The sequence below is a fragment of the Danio aesculapii genome, chromosome 5 (assembly GCF_903798145.1).
Source record: "Danio aesculapii chromosome 5, fDanAes4.1, whole genome shotgun sequence".
Classification (NCBI taxonomy): Eukaryota; Metazoa; Chordata; class Actinopteri; order Cypriniformes; family Danionidae; genus Danio; species Danio aesculapii.
The window spans coordinates 26902775-26925083 of NC_079439.1; the positions used below are offsets into that span (position 1 = coordinate 26902775).

At 35.2% G+C, this 22309-nt stretch overlaps 1 protein-coding gene and 1 long non-coding RNA gene across 2 annotated transcripts; both read left to right on the forward strand.

Moving 5' to 3' along the window:
• Nucleotides 1-1578: 1578 nt before the first annotated feature.
• si:dkey-96l17.6 (uncharacterized) lies at nt 1579-21961 on the forward strand. Its single transcript, XM_056456909.1, has 10 exons — nt 1579-1647; nt 2133-2248; nt 3643-3831; nt 16454-16646; nt 18215-18395; nt 18484-18694; nt 19544-19704; nt 20022-20224; nt 21694-21772; nt 21862-21961. The coding sequence occupies exons 2-10, from the start codon at nt 2149-2151 to the stop codon at nt 21907-21909; spliced, it is 1365 nt and encodes a 454-aa protein (XP_056312884.1). The 5' UTR covers nt 1579-1647; nt 2133-2148; the 3' UTR covers nt 21910-21961.
• LOC130228479 (uncharacterized) lies at nt 13335-13997 on the forward strand. The gene is made up of 4 exons (XR_008837767.1): nt 13335-13431; nt 13524-13573; nt 13656-13739; nt 13903-13997. It is a non-coding gene; the product is annotated as an uncharacterized LOC130228479 (long non-coding RNA).
• Nucleotides 21962-22309: the final 348 nt, after the last annotated feature.

Consider the following 22309-nt stretch of genomic DNA (forward strand, 5'->3'; position numbering starts at 1 on the left):
TGTATTATTTAACTTCACATTTAATCCTTTCAGATCTGTCCATTTAAGTGAAGTGCATCCGTGTGTAAAGCAATAATTAATGTCATGTTTTCTTATTGCATGCGCAAGAACACAATCACAAGGTGCAGCAGTTGCTGGTAGATATTTTTGGTTTTGGAGAATGCATTGAAAGCTTGATCCCAATTGTTTTTTAATTGGTTAAAGAAATAAACTAATGAATAAAAAATCAACAAAGTTAGAATCTACAGAATAAAACAATTAATAAAAAGAAAAAAATTACACAACTATAATAAATCTATTAAACTCTGAATCAATATTATAAACAATTAAGTTTATTTAATTAGAATTTATGTTTATTCATTAAGAATTAAAATTACACAACTTCTATGCATGAATGCATTTGTTTTACAGAAGATAAAAACTGAAATCCTTCTTGCCAAAAGTACACACTGTAAAATTTGTGAATGCTCTGGCTACATGCCTTGAAGCATGCAAAATGGAGGCATTTACGCAATATTTGCAAGCAAATTATCTGAACCTTTTTACTGCATTCATTTGTCAGTACTTTGTTGCACAAACTTGTGATTCAGTGGATATGACAACACATTTTGATGGCAAACATAGAAGAGCAACTCCTGAGGTTGTAGTTGTGCATTCCTCTGTACACACCAACAAACTGATAACAACCAGGCTACACACATATCAATTCTCATTCCTAACATAAGTTCGACTGTTGGAAAAGTACAGCCTGTAATTGCTGTTTTGTCAATGCAGGTTTGTGATTAGCACTGCCCAAACAGGTCTTGACATGTTTTTTACCTTTTACATTTTTGCAATATTTCCTCACACCTACATTATTGACCATGTAAAGGTCTAGTCTCTGGAATTCTTTTGACGTGCACGCATCAGTCGTGGGATTTATGATCTTCAAACTTTTCTTACTAACATCCGCTGGTGCATCTGATGATGATTTAGTTGCTCAGTGTCATTTAAATATAGATTGGAGTGCATTAGCGCAATTTTCAACATGTAGTAACTCACTTGATAGATTTAGTTCATGCTACACATAACGTTTTTCCACATCATTGATAAGTCTAATATTTGAATGAGACTATATTTGCTTTCAAACAGCATAGATACACACAGACTAAATGGTTATCTGTAGGCTATTAGGAAATGTGACTTGAATACAGTACGATTTAAAATAATCTAGTACATTAAATTATTTTTACATCTAATTATTATGTTATATTTATTTTATATATAAACTGTATATGGTGCGTATAAAATATACATTTAAAACAAAACTCATTTATGCAGGGTCATGACTTGTCTTGTGAACATGATGTTGAATCTTGTGATTCTCAATTGATTGAAAACATTTAATCCATTTAATCCAGACCACCACAATGCAGGTTTTCCATTAGCATTGTCCTGTAGAGATAGATCTCATTACAATCTCGATCTCACACACGGGAAACCTGATGATAGTCTTCAGTTTGTGTCGGCCATCCCCCCTGAAACCTCATCCATCAAGCTTAATATTTAACAAGTGTTGAGAGTTCGGTTCCTCACAAAAACAAGCATCTTTCCAGTTTTTCTCTGTTATGTTTGCCAGCCAGGTCTTCCTACAGCTCAGGAACTCAGGTAATCCCTCTCTGATTTAATTATTTGTTCATCATTTCTTTAATCAGATTCACAAAGCAGACAGTGACTGATTCACTGATTATGTTAATCTTATCACTCTGTTCCAACAAAAGCTATCAATGCAAGTGTGTCTGTCTGTTATGCCCAGAGGTGACAAGATTATAGAGCATGTACATTCATTAGATGATTGCTCACACCCTAAACCATAATCCTTGTTAACATTTGGTAGTAAAATACTTTTAAAATTTGTAACTGTCAACAGTTAAATACAATGCGAGTGGTGATGGATAGGAAATATGGATTGTACTTCTTAATTTATTTGTATTTTGTTTTAAAGCTAGCTTATTAACCTTCTTGAACTGCATTGCTCAATTTGCATGTCTCTGTGTGTGAAGGAATCATGTGTCACCTCTGAGTGTAACCTGCAAACAGTGTTTCAATATATTGTCATGACATGTGGTTCGTACTATTTCCAAACACAACAGATACGAACCCTCTGGCATGATGTATGTCAATTCTGGAGCAGCAAATGTGTCCATGTCTTTGAACTTCATGGGCAGGAAGTTACGTAACCACACTGTTGCCCCAGCAGCAAAACAACGTAAGTAAACATCACATGTACCCACTCCTTCTTTTTCATCTCAATACGTCACTTGCATCATCAAATTATAGTGTTTTTATGTATATTTAGCAATAAAGGGATTGCCTGATCTACTCATGAGTATTTCTACTTGTAGTACTATCAGTCTTTATCAATGTTCTGTAGTACTATCAGTCTTTATCAATGTTCTGTAGTACTATCAGTCTTTATACATGTTCTGTAGTACTATCAGTCTTTATCAATGTTCTGTAGTACTATCAGTCTTTATCAATGTTCTGTAGTACTATCAGTCTTTATCAATGTTCTGTAGTACTATCAGTCTTTATAAATGTTCTGTAGTACTATCAGTCTTTATCAATGTTCTATTGTTCCTTAATTTTAGAACAAAAACTTTATTAAAAGTTACTGCAGGAGAAGATTCATTTTTAAAAAACAAGTAATCTGATGGGAGGCATATGTGGCTTGGTGATTAGCATTTCTGTGCGGAGTTAGCATGTTCTCCCCATGTTTGCGTGAGTTTCCTTTGGGTGCTCCGGTTTCCCCCAGTTCAAGTACATCCGCTATAGGTGAATTGAATAATCTAAATTGTCCGCAGTGTATGAGCGTGTGTGTGTGTGAATGTGAGAGTGTATGGGTGTTTCCCAGTACTGGGTTTCTGCTGAAAGGGGATTCGATGCGTAAAAGAAATGCTGGAATAGTTGGCGGTTCATTCCGCTGTGGCAACATCTGAAATAAAAGACTAAGTTGAAGGAAAATAAATGAATGAACAACTAATCTGATGACATTGTTTACAATTTACATTAAATTACATTACATTAGAGTTTTTTTTATACTTGTAGATTGATCTTCTAGATTTTCTAGCTTTTGTATTTTTAAAGTAATGCATATTATAGCCATTAAATGATTTTTTTATTTTATTTTAAAGTGATCTGTAAAGTGATCCATCTGATATGAAATTTTACTTTCACTGGTTGAAACATTTCAGATGTATTTTGCTGGCTATAAGGCATCTTCACTATGAAATAAGAGGACACCAGGATTGTAATTTGTAAATGTTTAATGCTTTTCTACTGAAATAAACACAATTTAGCATTCCTCATCCTAATATAACATGTTCAATCATGCTTTAAAATATGTAACTCATTAAATATGCTTAAAATGGTTCTTTTAGTTTATTAACTTCAAATAAAACTATGAGACTTCAAAATGTAAGACATAACAGGCATAAATTATATTATCAGACCTTTGAGTTTAAGTTAAATAAAAATGAGTTTGACCAACTCAATTGTATTTAATTGTGTAAATAGTTTTTTTGGTGCTAACAAATGTATTGGATGGAAATCCTGCCCTCAGTTAAATTGAGTTCATTTAAAGTGTTGTTTTTTTCATTATAGGTGCCTGGGAGACCACTGACCTTTCTCAATATCAGGATGATCCAGTGGTTTCCACCCGTGTCGTTCTTTCTCATCCAAATGTGTCATCAGAGGAGCTGCCAGGCAGTGTTCCTGACCTGAGAGAAGAGGTTCAGCGGCGTAGACCATGTAGCATTCATAACACACTCCTAGACCAGGATAAAAACAGACGTGAGTTTAACTTTCCTGTAACCTCCCAGAATCTAAACATAGCTTAAGCCCTAAATACTGTCTAATATTTGCATAACATTAAACTAAAACCTAATCAATAATAATCAAAAGAACAGGATCATGTCAACAATATTCAAATCATAGGCTAATTCATTTAAACTTTTGCTTAAACTTAAACTTAATTCAACCTATAAAATGTGTTTAATAATTTATTTACAGAGTTTTTTTTTTCTTTTTTGTGTCTTTTAAGCAAACACAACTGGAACAAACGATTCAGCGTGATGCTTAAGCCACTGAAAATGTCAAGAAGAGACAATAAGTGATTGATCAAGAAGAAACAATAAGTGATTTCTGTATTTACGCAAACCCTATGTATAGTTAAACATAGCAAATGTGTTTTGTCATGTACAGTCATTTTTAAGCAGTGATAAAAGTTTTATTCAATGATATCGTGTAAATATTAAGATTAATAAAAAATAAGGATGTAACGTTTTATCTAATAAAGTTCATACAGTAATTACTTTGTGCTAATCTCTTAAATGAACGTTAAGACCTTAAATCTGGTGTAATGTAGTTTAAATAAGAGAATAACCAATAAAAAAACTAAAAAATAAAACTAAAAAAATGTATTTGTAAAAGTGTAAAAAAATCATCATATTAAAATCCTTTCAATTAAAAATCTTAATATGTTTGCATAAAAGAGGATTGTTTAATTGGTTGTACAGTAAAGGTAAATCCCCAAATGGCCTCACTGTAAAAAAAATCTGTAAGTTAGCAGTTTTTAGTATTTTGTGATAATTTTTTTTATTTGTCCCCTATTTATTTATGCTTTTGAATTGCATTATATGGCCTTGATATTTCTTCCAGCAACTTCTAACCTTCAAAAGTTACAAAAAGGTGACTTTTATAAACAGTTTCAATAGTTTAAAGTGATATATTGTCTGAGCTGTTGTTGTAAATTATGATACAAAAACTGTGTAATAAACTGCCAGTAGATTTTCTGTTATTTTACTGACTGATTTCTTTATATATTGTTTTTTATTTATCATATTATTTCAAACTACTAAATTGTCAATAATAGTCACTTTGTTAAACGGTAGAGTTGAATTTTTAACACCAAAAGGTTCCATAATGCAATTCACAACAGTAAATAAACGGAAAACACAAAATACAGAAACTGTTAATCATTTCAACAATGAATCAAAATAGCAGATTTTTTTACAGTGTAATTAATCGTATATGATATATAATGCAATCTATTGTTTAGCACACATCAATTGTAGAAAAAACCTGATCCATTCCACCGTCTAGAGCAGAGATGCCCAAAGTAGGACCTGCAGGGCAAAGTTGGCCCATAATAACCTTTGATTTGGTCCACCATTCCATCTGAGAGAAGAATAAGAATGATGGAGAGGGTTGGAGCGAGTGCCTTTAACACAGAGATCGTCATTTATAATTTGACCTAACTTTTTTTGTTTGTTTGTTTGTTTGTTTGTTTGTTTTATTTTATTTAGAGCAATTAATTAAATGTTTCAATTAAATGTTGTAAATGTTGTAAAATTATGTAAATGAATCTTACTCAATGGATAGAAGACTATGCAGAAGAAATACGTAAGCAAATCAAGGCAAAAACGAGTGTAATTCTGTTATAAATGAGATTGTTTTGTTTTTAAAATGTAAAAAAATACTTAAGGCAATGTTTTCTAATCATTGTTAAACATTATTAAATAAATTAGGAAATTACCCATGGCAAATATTTACCTTCGGCCCACTAGCGTCAATCAAGTTTAGTTTTTGGCCCTTCATAAAAAAAAGTTTGGGCATCGAGAGAAAGAGCTAATCAAGGCCTTGGGGGCAAAAAAAAAAAAACATCTCCAGACTCCCCATGACAGCCTGATGAGTGAAGTGTCACAGTAACTGCATGTTAATATTTGAAGGTGCAGGTAAATGTGAGGTCTCATGGCTGAGGAAAGGTAGAGTCAAATGGAACGCATTCAGGCGCTGGATCGGCACAGACCAGCCCCATGAAACAAAACGCAAAGGTAGGTTCTGCTAGTAAAGTTTCAAGATTCATAAATGCAGACAGAAGTTCTTTCATTTTCATTTTATTTACAATCACAGCACCCAAGCTATCTTCAATGTGTGCAAGCAAAAGACATCCAGAAGATGAGACTCCAGTGGATGTCAAGATGTTTATCCCATATGACTCTGCCAAGCTTTGCATAACCCAAGTATGTAGATATCACTCCTTATGCTTATGCAATATTTTTTACTCGGGAGTATGTTCTGGTCCAGCACACAAATTGCAGTTTGTAATGCTAGAGTTTGGGAGTGTTCCGCATTAGTCACATGTTTGTCACTCCCTCTGCTGAGCTGGAGCCTCAGGGTGAAGTTAAATGTCTCGTCATGCGCCTTTTGGTTCTTCTGAAAGCAAGACCCATTGTAAAACAACTCAAACCCACAATTCATACTGATTCTCTGATCAACTTTTGATTTCCCAAAAATTTTACCTCCAACGATAAGGCTTAAGAGCCTAATAATCAACACCAAAGCATACATGAATTGCATATTTAGAGTGGTTAGAATTACCATCTCATTTCGAAGGTCATGACCTCTAGAGGTTGCATGTTTTTTGACCTCATCCCATAAAGAAATATGATAAATGGTAAAATATCCACATTACATATATGGCAAACAAGTTCATGTTTGGAGTTCTCATACAGTATATAAAATAAATGTCATAGATAGGCTCACACGGAATCTGCTTGTGCAGAAATCCGCAGATTCCCACAGATTTTTAAAATTTATTTACTTGTTTAAATGTGTGTAAATTTATATTAATTCAGTTTTTAAATTAATTTTATTAATTTTATTTTTTAATAATAATTTTATTTTATTTTTCAATAATATTAGTAATATTATTGAGTGATATGAAAATGTTCACATGATTTATTTAGAATACACTTTGTAAAGTAATATTTTCTGTCTTGTAGTAGATATATTATATGATAGACTTGCTTTGTTTACCAAATAAGTGGTTCTAATTGTATTTACATTGTAATCTTTTAAGTTAAAAAGGTATTCTTTTTTTTATTTCATATTAAGGTTTTAGTTACGATACTCCCAAAATCATTCCTCATAAATCTGCAGTTTTTTTACAAAATTCTCAGCAGAAATAGCAAAAAAAAAATGTGCACAGATTTTGTCTGGCCCTAGTCATATGCAACATTTTTCAAAATATTGTATATATATATATATATATATATATATATATATATATATATATATATATATATATATATATATATATATATATATATATATATATATATATATATATATATATATATATATCTTCAAATATACTACCTCTAATATTTCTTTATGTTCATATATGGCTATATAACAGATTTCTGTATGGAATAAGTCATTAATGATGTGTAATTTAGCTAACTAAAATGTACTATTATTTTTTGTGAGAAACTGAACTTGATTCACTGCTTTAATAATGTCCATCATGTTGATGTTCTTTCACGATCTTTGATTAAAAGTTTTTTTAGGACTTTCTAAAAGAAACTTTGCAACGTCATGCAACATTTAGACAAATCTGTAAAAAAAAGTGCTGAAACAGACAACAAAAAGATGAAGCAGTGAGAAAAGCTATTCTTACTGTAAAGATATGAAAATATGGTCACAGACATGAAGGCATCTGAAATCCGATATTTCATTTCCATTGACATCCTATGCAACTACACTAGAAAAATTAAAAGGAAAACTTATTTTAACTCATTTTAATTAGTTTATCAGGTTTGATTTCTTTTCTGTCATACTTCTGTTTAACTTATTTTTTTAGTAAGTTTGACTAATGCCAGTGATCTCTAGAAGGTTAATTTGATTCAACAACAAAAAAATTAGTCAGCAAGAATTTTTTTTTACAGTGTACAGCATCACTCAAAGGCCCATAGTGAAAACATTGAAGTAGCTCATGTGACTCCAGTGGCTGAACCTTAATTTTAAGAAGTTAGATTCATTTTTACACAAAAATAACTGATTTTGCAGGTTTAAAAGTCTCAAAAGTGTTTTTTTTTTTTAACGTGAGCTTCAATAGTTAACTTCTTTAATGTGATCTTTTAACAATTCTGAGAATACACATGCAGAAACTGCTTCACTACCATGTATTTTAGTAGGCTGTATATGACTATTACCATCTCAACAGATAACAAACGATATGATTGCCATGAAGAGCAGACATCAGGAGATGATTCAAGAACTGGAGGAGAACTTTCTCACTGCATCACGTGTTAATCAGGTGAGAAACTTATTTGGAATCAGAAAGTATGCAGTGATTTTATGTGTGCTTAAGTATATTCACAGTATGTGTGTGCGTAGGATAAAACAGCTCATAAAATGAAGACGTTTTACCAAAATAAGCTTAACACTCTGAAGAGAGTCCTAGACATTTACCAGGAAAAGGTGGTCAGGAAAAATGCATACTGGGAAGAGAAACTCAGGGTGAGTCACAATGTGCTTTCTTGATTTTCCCATAACGCATTTAATCCTCGACTCAAGCTCAGTCCTGAACCTAAAACATGATGTAATCATTAGTGTCCTGTATAGTAATACATTTGTATATTATGTTGATTGTCTTGTATCATACTCCTGGGGTCAGACTCTGGAAGAGCTGAATGAAAGACTTCAGATGCAACACAGAATGCTTCAGGAAAAGAACCAAAAAGACTTGGCCTTATGGGATAAAGAAAAGGTATCCAGTTATGGTATTATATAAGCAACATGAGCTATTGTGATGTGTACAGTGCTTTATTTGATTAGCTATTTAATTGGCTAAAAGCATCTGTAAAAATCGTTCCAGAACAAGATGATGGACTTGTTCTCCTCTCGTTTGGATCTCCTTCACAATCACCAGGCATCAAGTGAGAGATGTATAGGTTAATATTGATAGATTTGAGAAGACATGTGTGATTAAAAAGGTATGAATTATTTATAGAGGAGGTTTGAGTAATCTTTCTCTTTAAAAGCACTGCAGGAGCTGCATTTGGCCAGGGCAGAGATGGGGAAGGTCCAGGAGATGCTTGAGACCTTGCAGGAGAAGAATGATTCAGAAAATGCTTCTGAAGAACAGGTAGAAATGAATAAAAATATCACATTCCAGTACTGAAGAACATGTTAATTCTGAAGATAGTTAGAAAGAAAGGCATGGAGAATTTGCCAATCATTGGCTTTCATTGATATAAGGCATATTTGCATATGTAATATCTAAGTAATAACCTTGACAGAACTCCACCGAGTCAAATGGCCCACTAGATGGAGCTCCAGCTCGTCTGGAGATTTTGAAGGATAACCTGCAGAAGAGGGAGCGAGAGATCTCGATGCTCATGGAGGGACAAGAGCGTGCGGCAGATCCTGTTGAACAGTCAGCATATGCTCAACTCCTTAGTGCTGTCATACAACAGGTTATTCGATGTTGTTTTAAATATATATTTCAATTATTGTTTTTGATTCATTTGTAAAATAAGGTAGGCTAAGTCTCCAAAAAACATGATGTGACAGAATTCAAACTTGATTCGTCAGTAATACAGACATAAAATCATGCTTTAATGTGGCTCATTATGCAACTTAAGAAGTACTTATTTTTGTCCTGTATATTTTATACAATACATTAGCCACATAAACATGTGCCAGAGTAATTGGCAGGTTATTCCACTGTGGCGATCCCTGATAAATCAGGGACTAAACCGAAGGACAGTGAGTGAGTTGCTGATTTTACATTCGTCCAAGATCAAAAACACTTTAATTACTATTCAAGAGTTCACACAGCAGATTTGGCATGCTGTTCCGGAAGAGAACCCTGAACTCAGAGATAATTGAGCCCAGGGCTCCCCGCTGGTCAATATCCGTATAAGGGGGTCTGAGATCAGGTGGGTCTCGAAAAGGAGGAGATGGGGTAGAAGGGGGGATTCTTCCAAAACGAAAATAAAGCAGTAGGGCGAAATCGGGATATTTATTGTAGGCTCGAATCAATCTGATTGGATTATTGCTGATTACAGATAGCTGCAATCAATCATATCACGTGCTCCTTTCAAAATTAGTTTGTAAATTTCACTTATCATACAGATAAAGCATAATATACTTTATACATAATATACTAAGGGTCTGAAAAGTTGAATTGAATGATTTGGTCTTTCTAAGCCCTCCTTAGGTCAAAAGATCAAGTCTGTTGAGTTTGGTCTACCATTTACGGCGGGTTTAAAGGATGCAAAGTTTGATGGTTGGAAGATTGTCCAAACACACATCACAATGTTATAATCATTCAGACGCAGTGATATTCATTAATTTTCTTTTCGGCTTAGTCCCCTTATTAATCCGGGGTTGCCAGAGCAGAATGAACCGCCAATTTATCCAGCTTTTATTACGCAGCGGATGCCTTTCCAGCTGCAACCCATCTCTGGGAAACATCCATACACTCACTCACACTCACACACTACAGACAATTTAGCCTTCCCGGAGCACCCGGAGGAAACCCACGCGAACGCAGGGAGAACATGCAAACTCCACGCAGAAACGCCAACTGACCCAGCCGAGGCTCAAACCAGCGACCTTCTTGCTGTGAGGCGACAGCACTACCTACTGCACCACTGCATCGCCCAATGCAGTGATGACACCATTTTAGAACCTGAATTTTGATTTTAGAACTTGGAAGCAACTGCATGAAATTACAAACTAAAAATGAGGATGCTTTCAAAGACTTTCTCTATCCCTCGCTTGCCCTTTCTCTCTCAGAGCTTAATATTGATACATTAAGGATGCATCAGGATGTATTTGGTCACCCCTGTGTGTGAATTATAAAGTAGTTATGATTTATAAATCATAACTACTTTATAATGTATGCGCTACATCTCACCTGATAACTGTAGCTCTTAAGCAATTCTCTGTAAAATATAATCTCTGATGGCCCTGTTGTGCATAGAGGGCTTACTGTTCACCAAGTGATTTGGTTGGTCAACTTCAGATCGATCGATAGAGCTACTCATCTAACTGCACATGTTACGAATTAAAGCCGACAGCTCTCCAATTTAAAAAAATAAATAAATAAATAAAACATTACTAATGACTGTAAACTCAGAGGTTACTTTGACATGGTACAAGCCACAGCCATAAAAGATTCAGGGATTTTCATGTGTTTTCTCCCAATGCTAAAAAAATCACGTACAAGCGAGCGTATTGTACTGTTTACACCTCTGCCTTTACAGCACATGTCTGAAATGATATGCCCTTTGTAATATCTGAATTTAAAGTTTTAGTTCACTTAAAAATGTAAATTCTATTAATAATCACTCAGCCTTGTGTCATTCCAAACATGCACGCTAACCTCACATGGAAGATATAATTGAACAAAGACATTTTCACAGAACTTTTAGCTCACAAAAGTGTTCTTGGAGCTTCGTATGATTACAGTTTATTGAAAAATATCTTAATTTGTGGATTGAAACAACATGAGGGTGAAAAATATATAACAGATCTTTCATTTTTGAGTGAACAAACCCCTAAAGGCTGAGCAAACAGTAATATGAATGGCAGTGATAGTGCTGGTTTTAATTTTTGAAACTTTGCAAACCTTTTACAAATGATTCTGTTAAACAGTAGATAAAGGTTTAAAAAACACAAAGAGCTGAAAACAACAGCTTTCTTTGGTTGTGTATTCCAGGCTCATCGTGTTTACGCTGAGCTGACAGAGGCTAAGCAGCAGTTTGACCAAATGGCAGAAGACAACAAGAAAATACTGTCTGAGATTAAAGAAAGCCTTGACCAAACGGTGGAAGAGTCCTACCAGAGGAATCACGAGGACCAAGAGGATGTGAAGCAGAAAATGTCCGATCATGGCATTGTTTCTTTTGAGTCAGAAAATTGCTTAAAGAGCCCATATTATGGGTTTTTGAAAATGCCCTTCCATGTAGTGTGTAACACAGCTCTAAGTGAAGTGAAATATCCAGCTAAGGCTTAAATCTGTAAGTGTACAGTGTTTAAAACTATTGATTCATCTATAAAAGAGTCGACTCATAGTGCTTCAAACGAGTCGTCTTGATAACGAGTCATTAGGTGTTTCGCGATGACGCAGCCACGAAACACAAGCCTCGCCAGTAGTTACGCACGCAAACCAGGGAGATTTGAAACCTGCGGCCCCGCCCACTAACACAGAAAAAACACTAGACACACACACAGACACCGCCGGTCCAATGAAGTCACGCTGTGCTCAGATGGATAATATTGACAGTCTCTACCCAAAGATGAAACTGTGAAGAGTCAGTAGTTGAGGTTTATTCACTAGTGTAAGTAAGTGCGATTAAAATTGTTGCCTCGTTTACTCTAGCTTGCAAATTATGTATTTATTGTGTTTTGTTACTTGTTAACCTGGTACAGTACACGCGGTTATTCTTTATATTCTCTTATCACATGTAAGCCACGTTAAAAACGCGACGCGTGCCGCTTTGTTTACGGATTTAACGTTAAAGGCTTTTGTAAGCTCGCGTTCCACTGCCGTTTGTCGTTGCTATGGCGATCGTAAGCTAGGAGACAGGAGACTCGCGTCGCTTTCCCTAGTTCTGAGGAGCGTTGTGTGTGTGTGTGTGTGTGTGTGAGAGAGAGAGAGAGAGAGAGAGAGAGAGAGAGACTCGCGTCGCTTTCCCTAGTTCTGAGGAGCGTTGTGTGTGTGTGTGTATGTGTGAGAGAGAGAGAGAGAGAGAGAGAGAGAGAGAGAGAGACTCGCGTCGCTTTCCCTAGTTTTTCTGAGGAGCGTTGTGTGTGTGTGTGTGTGTGTGTGTGTGTGTGTGTGTGTGTGTGTGTGTGTGAGAGAGAGAGAGAGAGAGAGAGAGAGAGAGACTCGCGTCGCTTTCCCTAGTTCTTTTGAGGAGCGTTGTGTGTGTGTGTGAGAGAGAAAGAGAGAGAGAGAGACTCGCGTCGCTTTCCCTAGTTTTTCTGAGGAGCGTTGTGTGTGTCTGTGTGTGAGAGAGAGAGAGAGAGAGACTCGCGTCGTTTCCCCCAGTTCTTCTGAGGAGGGTTGTGTGTGTGTGTGTGAAAAAAGCCTTACACTATGAAGCGCATGTGCACTGTGACTACTTTTATATAGTTGATTACCAGCTGGGCATTTCACTCTGTCTCGTGCTGAAGCCTGTCACTGTCGACCAATCGCAGCAGGCTGTCATCGGTCCAATCAGCGCAGATTAGCTTCGCGCTGAGGAGGGGGTTGGGAACAAATGAATCGCTGAACGTTTCATATGGGAGTCGTTGGGATAATTAGGTAAAAATAAATGCAGATTATAAGACCATAAAAGTGTTTTATGACCTTGCATGCATATTAGACTGTTGTTGGAGACCCTTACAACCTAAATATGACCCTATTTCATGTATAATATGGGCTCTTTAAATCTATCAAATTATGAACATACAAGCATCTCCTAATTGATTCATGTTAACTCAGGACAGAGCCACAAACGAGTAATGGATCCCAGGCCAGTTTGCTTAATCATGAGGTCAGACAGCTAGCTTTGGAGTGCATTAGATCGGGGGCTAAGCCCACTGTCATTGGTAAGTATAGGAAATTCGTAGCTATGTAACTCCTTAACTGTCTCTTTTTGGAAAGATGTATATATTGTAAGTTCGTTCTGTGTTATTTCTAGAAACGAATGCAAATGAGGCATGGACAGCAGAGATGGATGAAGCGGTCAAAGTATTTTACAAATTCATACACACTCGTTTTAATTAGCACTCATTCTCACATGATATGTGAATGTTTTCCCTTTATGTTTTAGAAATTTGAGGAAGAATTCCGGAAGAATGGATTATTAAGTTCTGAGAAAAGTGTTGGGCAGCAGCTGTTATTATTGCAGGCTGAGGTGAAACCGCTAAGACAAATATATCTTCAATTTTATAATCTCAACAATTATTTAACTGACTAAATTGATTCATACTGATTGAACTGCATTGAATCTGCTTTTTCTTTTCAGTTTATGGCCTTAGGTTCCTGATGTTATGTTCTTATGTTATCTGTATGTCTAGTTGAAGCAAATGAAAGATGAAAACAAAAAGATTATTGAAAACTACACAGCTGAAAGGACCCTGAGGAAGAAGTACTACAACATGGTGGAGGACATGAAAGGCATAGTATACCACATCCTTGCACCATGAGCAAAGACAGAAATGAGTTTATGTAACAACTGTTGCCAGACACAACATGAACTGGAATAGCCCTTTTTGGGCAATGTATAATTTATTTTGAGGCTTTGGGCCAAATATCTCCAAGACCCTTGACTGGTTTCCCAGAAATTCTTGTTAACTATTTTGATCATTTCTATTCGAATCCAATAGTGATATAAATGAGTGCCAAAAAGACTGAAAACTACAGGCATTTTTTGCCCATATAGGGTTTTGAATTATTTGCAAGGCCTTCTCTGCGCACCAAGACTGCATTTATTTGATCCAAAGTGTGGCAAAACAATACTATGGTAATGTTTTGAAATATTTTTACTATATGAAATAGCTATTTTCTGTTAGAATATATTTTAAATTGATTTAATGATTTAATATTGAAAATAAATAAATTGTATTATTATTGTGGAAAAGCATTTTTGATGAATAAAACATCATCATTTTTTACATTATAAATGTTTTTATCATATCTTTTGATCAATTTAAAGCATCATTGTTAAATAAAAAATAATTTCGAAATCCAAATTTAAAAAATAAAGTGTATAATGTTACAAAAACATTTTATTTCAGGTTAATTATGTTCTTTGGATCTTTTTAATAATAATAATAATAATAATAATAATAATAATAATAATAATAATAATAATAATAATAATAATACAGGGCGTCGCAGTGGAGCAGTAGGTTGTGCTGTCGGCTCACAGCAAGAAGGTCACTGGTTTGAGTCTCGACTGGGTCAGTTGGCGTTTCTGTGTGGAGTTTGCATGTTCTCCCTGCGTTTGTGTGGGTTTCCTCCGGGTGCTCCGGTTTCCCCCACAGTCCAAAGACATGCGGTACAGGTGAATTGGGTAGGCTAAATTGTTCGTAGTGTATGAGTGTGAATGAGTGTGTATGGATGTTTCCTAAAGATGGGTTGCAGCTGACAAGGCATGCGCTGCATAAAACATGTGCTGGATAAGTTGGTGGTTCATTCTGCTGTGGCGACCTCGGAATAATAAAGGGACTAAGCCAAAAAGAAAATGAATGAATGAATGAATAATAATACATTTTATTTATAGTGCGCTTTTCTCAAACCCAAAGCGCTATAAGGCATACAAGGCAAACTGTAACAAAGCAGAACAATAAAGAAAAATGTAAAAACACTACAATAAGACAATAAAATATGAACAATAAAATTGAATGATTAAATTGATAAAAATAATCAACCTAAATTAATAGCAATGGTAAAAATATGAGTCTTGAGAAGTTTCTTAAAACAGTCCAGAGAAGCGGCATTCCTGATGCTGATAGGTAGACTATTCCATAGCTTAGGTGCACTGTACGAAAAAGCTCTACCACCCATGGTCTTTAGTTTACAGTGTGGCTGATACAGAGTAAGTCCAGATGAAGAACGAAGACTGCAGGTGGGAGTGTGGTGAGAGTTACCAGGTCACAAATGTAGTCAGGTGTTAGACCATGCACTGCTTTTTATTTGTCAAAATCAATATGTGAACTAACAGGAAGCCAGTGAAGTGCAAGGGTAATAGGAAGTGTGTGCCAAAACCTGTGAAGCGGAATTTAGAATTTTTTCGATTTATTAAAGAATACTTAATAAATTATTCAATTGTTAATAATAATAATAATAATAATAATAATAATAATAATAATAATGATTATTAATATTATTATTATTATTTATTATTATTATTATTATTACTTTTTAATAAATGTGTATTAAATAGCAAATCAGCCTATTAAAACGAAGTATCATGTTACTGGAGTAATAATGCAGAAAATTCAGCTTTCAAATCAAAGAAATAAGTGTAATATTTTTGTATGTTTTGTATGTTTCTGCTTTATTGCTAGGTAACTATAGGTTTTTCACACTGCTTTTAACCATGGGTTATTATCATTCTATTATCTGTTTCATAACTCCAGGTAAAAAGAAGGGCTTAATTTCACATTTTTAATTTTTTCTAATTTCACACTGCTTTACACACTTAAAATTGTAAAACCTACTTCAAAGACCCCGGATAAATGGTATCTTAGGAAATCTGTAATCATGTTTTTAACACTGCTTTCCATACCTTGGGTAAACTGTTAAGCCTGGGTATTCTCTCACATTGTTTATTCCTAAACCCCGGGTTAACATTCATATATGCATATTTGCAGTGCCATTTGCGGACAACCTGTTTATACAATATGCATTGCCTGACATGACAGAAGTATCACTGCTAAATTTCTGATCCAGCAGGCTCAAAAACAAACTTCGCCCTGCAATGCTCCAGAGCAAGTTTTCATAACCCCGTCCCCAGGTGATGTGAAATGCTTCTTTACCCAGGGTTAAAAGTAGTGTTTAGAACAACGATGACCTGAAGTTAGAAGCAGTGTGAAAAGCCTGACTTTGTTTGGTCTTATACAGGTAAGATCAGAGTATTCTGTCGAATAAGGCCACTAACACGTGCGGAGCAAGCAAAAAAAGGCCACATCACCGTTGCTTGTCTGGATGATTACTCTGTGATCCTGGAGACCCCTCGAGGACCTCGCGAGTTTCAGTTTGACAAGATCTTCAACACAGAATGTACACAGGAAGAGGTCTTCATTGAGTCCAGTGGGTAAGAGTGATACTGGAATACACACACTATACATTTAAATTTTTTTGTGGTAAGTTAAACAAATAGTTCACACCAGAAAATCTAAAGTCACTTCAAACAACTGCTACTTTCTTTTTTTCTGTGGAACACAAAAAGATTGAATTTGTTAATAATATCCTGGGCACTCTGTTCCATGTAATTAACGTTTGAAGCTCTTAATTCATTATAATTGTAGTGCAACCAACTATATAATTCAGAACTTCTCCTTCAGTGAAGGTGCATAATGTACACTGTAAAACAGTCCACTGAAATGAGTGTAGTGTAACTCAAAATTGACTGAAAGTTAATTCTACTCATTTGAAAAGACTTCTGAATTCTGTTTTAAAGGTAACAAGTTATTAAATACCTCATTACTTCAACTTAAATGAAGTAAGTTCACAGTACTCGTATAGATTAGTTTTTAACTTAAATGGTTTGTTGCAATTGGTTTCCTCAAACAGTTTGAGTTGCCTTGACTTATTGAGTTTCACAGTACTCAGTTGGTTTGAGTTCTCTTCACTTATTGCGTTTTATTTTGCTCAAATTGCTTCATTTACTCAAATTTATTAAGTCCTGAGTACTCATTAGAATTAGTTTTTGAACTTAAATAGTTTGTTGCAAATGGTTTCCTCAAATGGCTTGAGTTACCTTAACTTTTGGGTTTTACAGTGTAGGTATTTGTGTAAATACTAGGTCTATTCTTACACTCCAAGATTATGGCATTGACAGCCGAAAGAACATTAGATACAATAAGTTATGAAATGCCTCAAAGACAGAGAATAGTCTCAACATCAACCACAGAACATGTTAAATCTTTAACTCCAACCTATTACTCAAACTGTTTACAATTTATTTAGTGTTGAGGAGCTCCACTCCAACAAGTCATTCTGTGAAGTTCCGTCTTAATATTCAATAATCGTTTAGCAAGTAAGAACTCCTGGCATGTAAGCCAGGTTTCAATTCTGACATTTTGTTATGAACCAAATATAAAACATCTGATTTATATCCAGGGAAGGAATAAACAAATAAGCGAAGTGAGCAGCCACTTAGAGCCCCAGGAAATTTGGGGGCCCCCAATAAATGCCTAGAAGTATAAATTATACACATAACATGTTTTTTTCTTTGTATTTTGTATGGTGAGGATCGAACAAATTACATTTTAACATAATTATAACATCTACGCAAATTTTTCTTACACCCCAATCATGGAGCAGCCCAGCATTCAAGTCCGGTAAAGATTCCGTTTTTAAAACAATTTATTATTTTCAATTTATTAGTTTTTTTTAGTTGTGAATTAATTTTAAGAAAAAACCCTTTTAAAATGTAGAGATTTCATTAAGATAAAACATGGAAAAGAAGATTCAGTGACATAAAAAAAATCAGCAAAATAAATGAATAAAAAAAATGTATAAAACTAAAAATGGTGCATTGAAGGACTGTTGGGCCCCATGCCTGGATCTGCTTAGGGCCCCCAAATCACTAAATCCACCCCTGTTTATAACAGATATATATCAGCAGGATGTACATGCTAAGATGTACATTATCTCTAGGTTGATCCAGTGTGCGATTGATGGATTTAATGTGTGCATTTTTGCATACGGCCATACGGGTTCAGGGAAAACCTTCACAATGGTCGGAGACAAAGATCGAAGGAACCCAGGACTCATTCCCAGAACATTCACCAGGATCTTTGAGATCATCCAGGATAACGAGTCTAAATTTGAGTTTAAGGTGCTTTTACACTTTTTTAACATTTAGTGTCTTGAGCTGGACAGATGTACCGTTAGTCTTTAAACGTCTTTCTTTTGTCCATCCTCAGGTTTCAGCCTACATGCTGGAACTGTACAATGACCGCCTGCAGGATCTCTTTGTGAGCCCAGCTGAAGCTTTCAACAAGCGAATCGAAATTAAGAGGGACAGAAAGGGGCTAGTGTTCGCCCAGGGAGCTGAGACAAAGGACGCAACCAGCGCCGGCGAACTCTTCGCATTATTTGAGCAGGGCTCTGCAAACCGCCACATTGCGGCCACAAGTACGTGCTTAATGAAACTTCAAAAGTCCCTGTTAAATGGTTTGGATTAATTGCTTCAGTTAAACTCAGTATGAATGCATGGTCAGAACATGATGACCAGGCACTGATGCCAAACTTCGACACAAGGAGGAGGTCCTTGAGTTTAAATCTGTAATGCTCTTTGAAAACAGATCTGAATTAGTGATTTAAAGTTATAAAGAGCATGAATATTATTTAAAGGTGCAGTATGTTAGATTGACACCCAGTGGTTGAACTAGGTTTTGCAGTTCAAGTTCAATACACTTTTCACCCTGACCCTCATCTGATGACTCCACACAAACAGACTGACATCACCAAAAATGAAAGTCAGCACTCTGACTTAACAAACATCAGTCACTCAGCATGTACTTTTAATAATGTCAAGTAGTTTAATATGTAATAATTAGATTCTAAACCTTAACATTTTGTTGGATGAACATGTTCACTGCATGATTCTTAAATATCTGCAAACATTTGGTATTTTTATCAATTAATGAAGACTCAATTTTCACACAACACTATAAAAAATCCTTATGTTACAAGTTATCACCTCATAACAAATTCATCAAAAAGCATTTGCAAACTAAAACATATAGATAATTAAACATAAGTATCTCCATTTGTACGGCTTTTCTAAAAAAGTCGAAATGTAAACTCAGTAGAACTCAGCACAAACACCAGATAATTGTCATGGGACCAAAGTAAGCTGGCTGGATATACAGGGTGATTCAAAAAGAATCTGTTTATTAATGAATTGCACAAGTTATCATATGTAGCATTTGCAGTAATATTAATTTTTAATTATTTTGATTTGATCATACTTTCTTGCAGAGATGAATGTAGAAAGTTCCCGCTCCCACCTGATCATTGGCATTATGATCGAGAGCCGTAATCTGACCAATGGGAGTGTGAGTTTTGGAAAGCTTAGTTTGGTGGACTTGGCAGGAAGTGAACGAGCAGCAAAAACTGGAGCCAAGGACGACCAACTGAAGGTGCTTTAAACTTATACAATATAAAAGCTGCTTTCAAGTGCACCTAGGAAAATTGCCAATAATTAGAACACAAGATGTATGCAAAATACAGAAGAAAAGTAGATAAAAGAGCTATTTTGTTCCCAATTAAACATGTATCAAGAGAATACACCTAACATACACAAAGTCTGACAACCAGGAAGTCTTTATTTTGATATTTTACTATTCTGAGTTAAATATTCCTATTTTGCAAAGGCAAATACATTTTGAAGTGCATCTCAAGATCTTGACTTTTTTTCAAAGCAAATAAATTCCATACATTTTTGGTTTCATTCCAGGAGGCAAACTCTATCAACAAATCCCTGAGTGCTCTTGGAGATGTAATTTCAGCGTTGTCAATGGAGCAGCCTCATGTTCCCTACCGTAATAACAAGCTGACCCAGCTCATGCAGGACTCACTGGGGGGCAATGCCAAGACCCTCATGATCCTCAACATCTCTCCCTCTGACTGCAACCTGGACGAGACGCTCACCTCACTCATGTGAGATCCAACTGCAGCTGCCTTACATGCACAAAATCAATGAGAAGATGGATAAGAAGATATATTGAAGAATGTTGCAAAGCTGTAACCATTGACACACAAATAGGAAAAACAAATACTATACACTCCAAAAAATGAGGGGTCATTTCATCCTAATTCTAGGTGTAACAGGGACCAGAGGTGGATTTGGTGATTTCGGGGCCCTAAGCAATTCCAGCCATATGGCCCAAAAGTTCAAAAATGCACCTTTTTATACTTTAATTTTATTTATTATTATTTTGCAGTTTTTTTCTTATATCATTTGATCTCCTTTTCTACTTTTTATCTAAATGCAAAATAATAATAACATGTAAAGCATCTTGTAAAACATTTGAAACAATTTGTTTTTGTTTTCTTTCAAATGAATTCACAACTAAAAATAATAAATTAACTATTTCATTTTTATAACTAATTCTTTACTGATTTGACTGCTGAACTGGTCCATGATTGAAGGTGGGGGAAAAAGGTAATTACTTTCAAATAAAAAATTTTAGACCCTCAACGTACAAAATATGATAGAAAACAATGTCATTGTGATGTGAAGTGGACGCTGACAGCGGTGGTCGGGTCCAAATGCTGGGTTTATTAACAAAAATGGTCAAACAAGCAACAGTCAACACAGGGGCAAACAGATGTACACAGGAAATCCAGAGTCGTGTTCATAAACAAGTGAAAGGTCAAAAGGCAGGCAGCATATAGGAATAAACAAAAAAAACAAGGCAAGGGTCTAACACAGCAAAACAAGGCAAGGAAAACGTGTTGTAAAGTTTACAAAACTACTTTATAGTACTTTACTGTCTTTATAGTCCGGGTAACGTATGAATGATGAGCTTCAGCTGTGAAACTGGTGTGAGTGAGCGCTGCATGACAGGATTTGTAGTCCATACAACGGCGAATTTGTAGTTCTGTGTGTTTACCAGCGATATGCAGCCGCTAGATCGCTGGTGATCATAACAGATATATATATATATATATATATAATGTATAGGTATAATTTATACATCTAGATATTTATCTAGCCCTCAGATTTCCTGGCACCCTAAGCGACCGCTTACTTTCCTTATTAGTTAAATCCGCCTCTGATAGGGACTAAACAAACTTCTAGGTATATTTTTAAATTAAATTAATGGGATTAAATTTTTTAAGTTTGGGTTAGTCCATATTTTACCCAATTTGGGTTTATATAACCCAGCATTTCTTAGAATGTATGGAAGTCAGTGGTTGCAGGTTTCCAACATTCTTCAAAATGTTTTCTTTTGTGTGCATCAGAACAAAAAAAAACTCAAACTGCTTTAGAAAGAAGTCAAGTGTTGAGTTAATGATAGCAGAAGTGTAATTTTTTGTGAACTATCCCTTTAATTGATCTTTTTTAAATCGAAATTTAAGTTTACAAGGAATATGTAGTCATGTGTGCTTATGAATCCTTTCAGCTATGCAACTCGAGTGAAAGCCATCACCAACAATGCTCAGAGGAATGTAGACAGCAAAGAAATAGCTCAGCTGAAAGAGGTATCTACATTATTTAATAAAATTACTCCTATTATAATGTGAACGTCATTATTTCTCATTTACATTCAATTCTCATTCTTTCTTTACAGGTGATTTTAAAATTAAAATCGGGTCAACCTGTGGAAGAAGATGTCTAATATGCCTATATTTATATGAGTGTGTGAGTGTGCGTGTGTGTATATAAATAAAAACAGCATAACAATTTATCCTTCATTTGATATATTTCTATAATAGCAGTCGTAGCCTTGTTTGTGCTTTTCCCACCTTTCTTTCACCATTTTTGCCGAACATCATTTTACACCTTTGTTAAAGGGACAGTTCACTTTGGGTTTTTTTATGCGGTTATGAAACCCTCAAGAAACCAAGGAGTTATGATGAGGTTAACTAGTCCAAGTGTTACATGTAAAAAACTTTTGTGTCTAATGTGTTGCTTGTTCATTTTCATCGTAAATCAGATTGTGTCCCTTGTCACCCCTTTATCTAAATGTGCGTGTCTGGCTAACGCAGAGGGCAAAGGTGTCCCAGGCCATCGCATGC

What these genes read in the sequence shown, in the direction of transcription:
- si:dkey-96l17.6 (XM_056456909.1), top strand. Translation starts at nt 2,149, where the DNA reads ATGATGTATGTCAATTCTGGAGCAGCAAATGTGTCCATGTCTTTGAAC. An exon ending in TGCCCCAGCAGCAAAACAAC is followed by an intron (nt 2,249 to 3,642) that starts GTAAGTAAACAT and finishes TTTTCATTATAG; the next exon opens with GTGCCTGGGAGACCACTGAC. An exon ending in CCGCCACATTGCGGCCACAA is followed by an intron (nt 18,695 to 19,543) that starts GTACGTGCTTAA and finishes ACTTTCTTGCAG; the next exon opens with AGATGAATGTAGAAAGTTCC.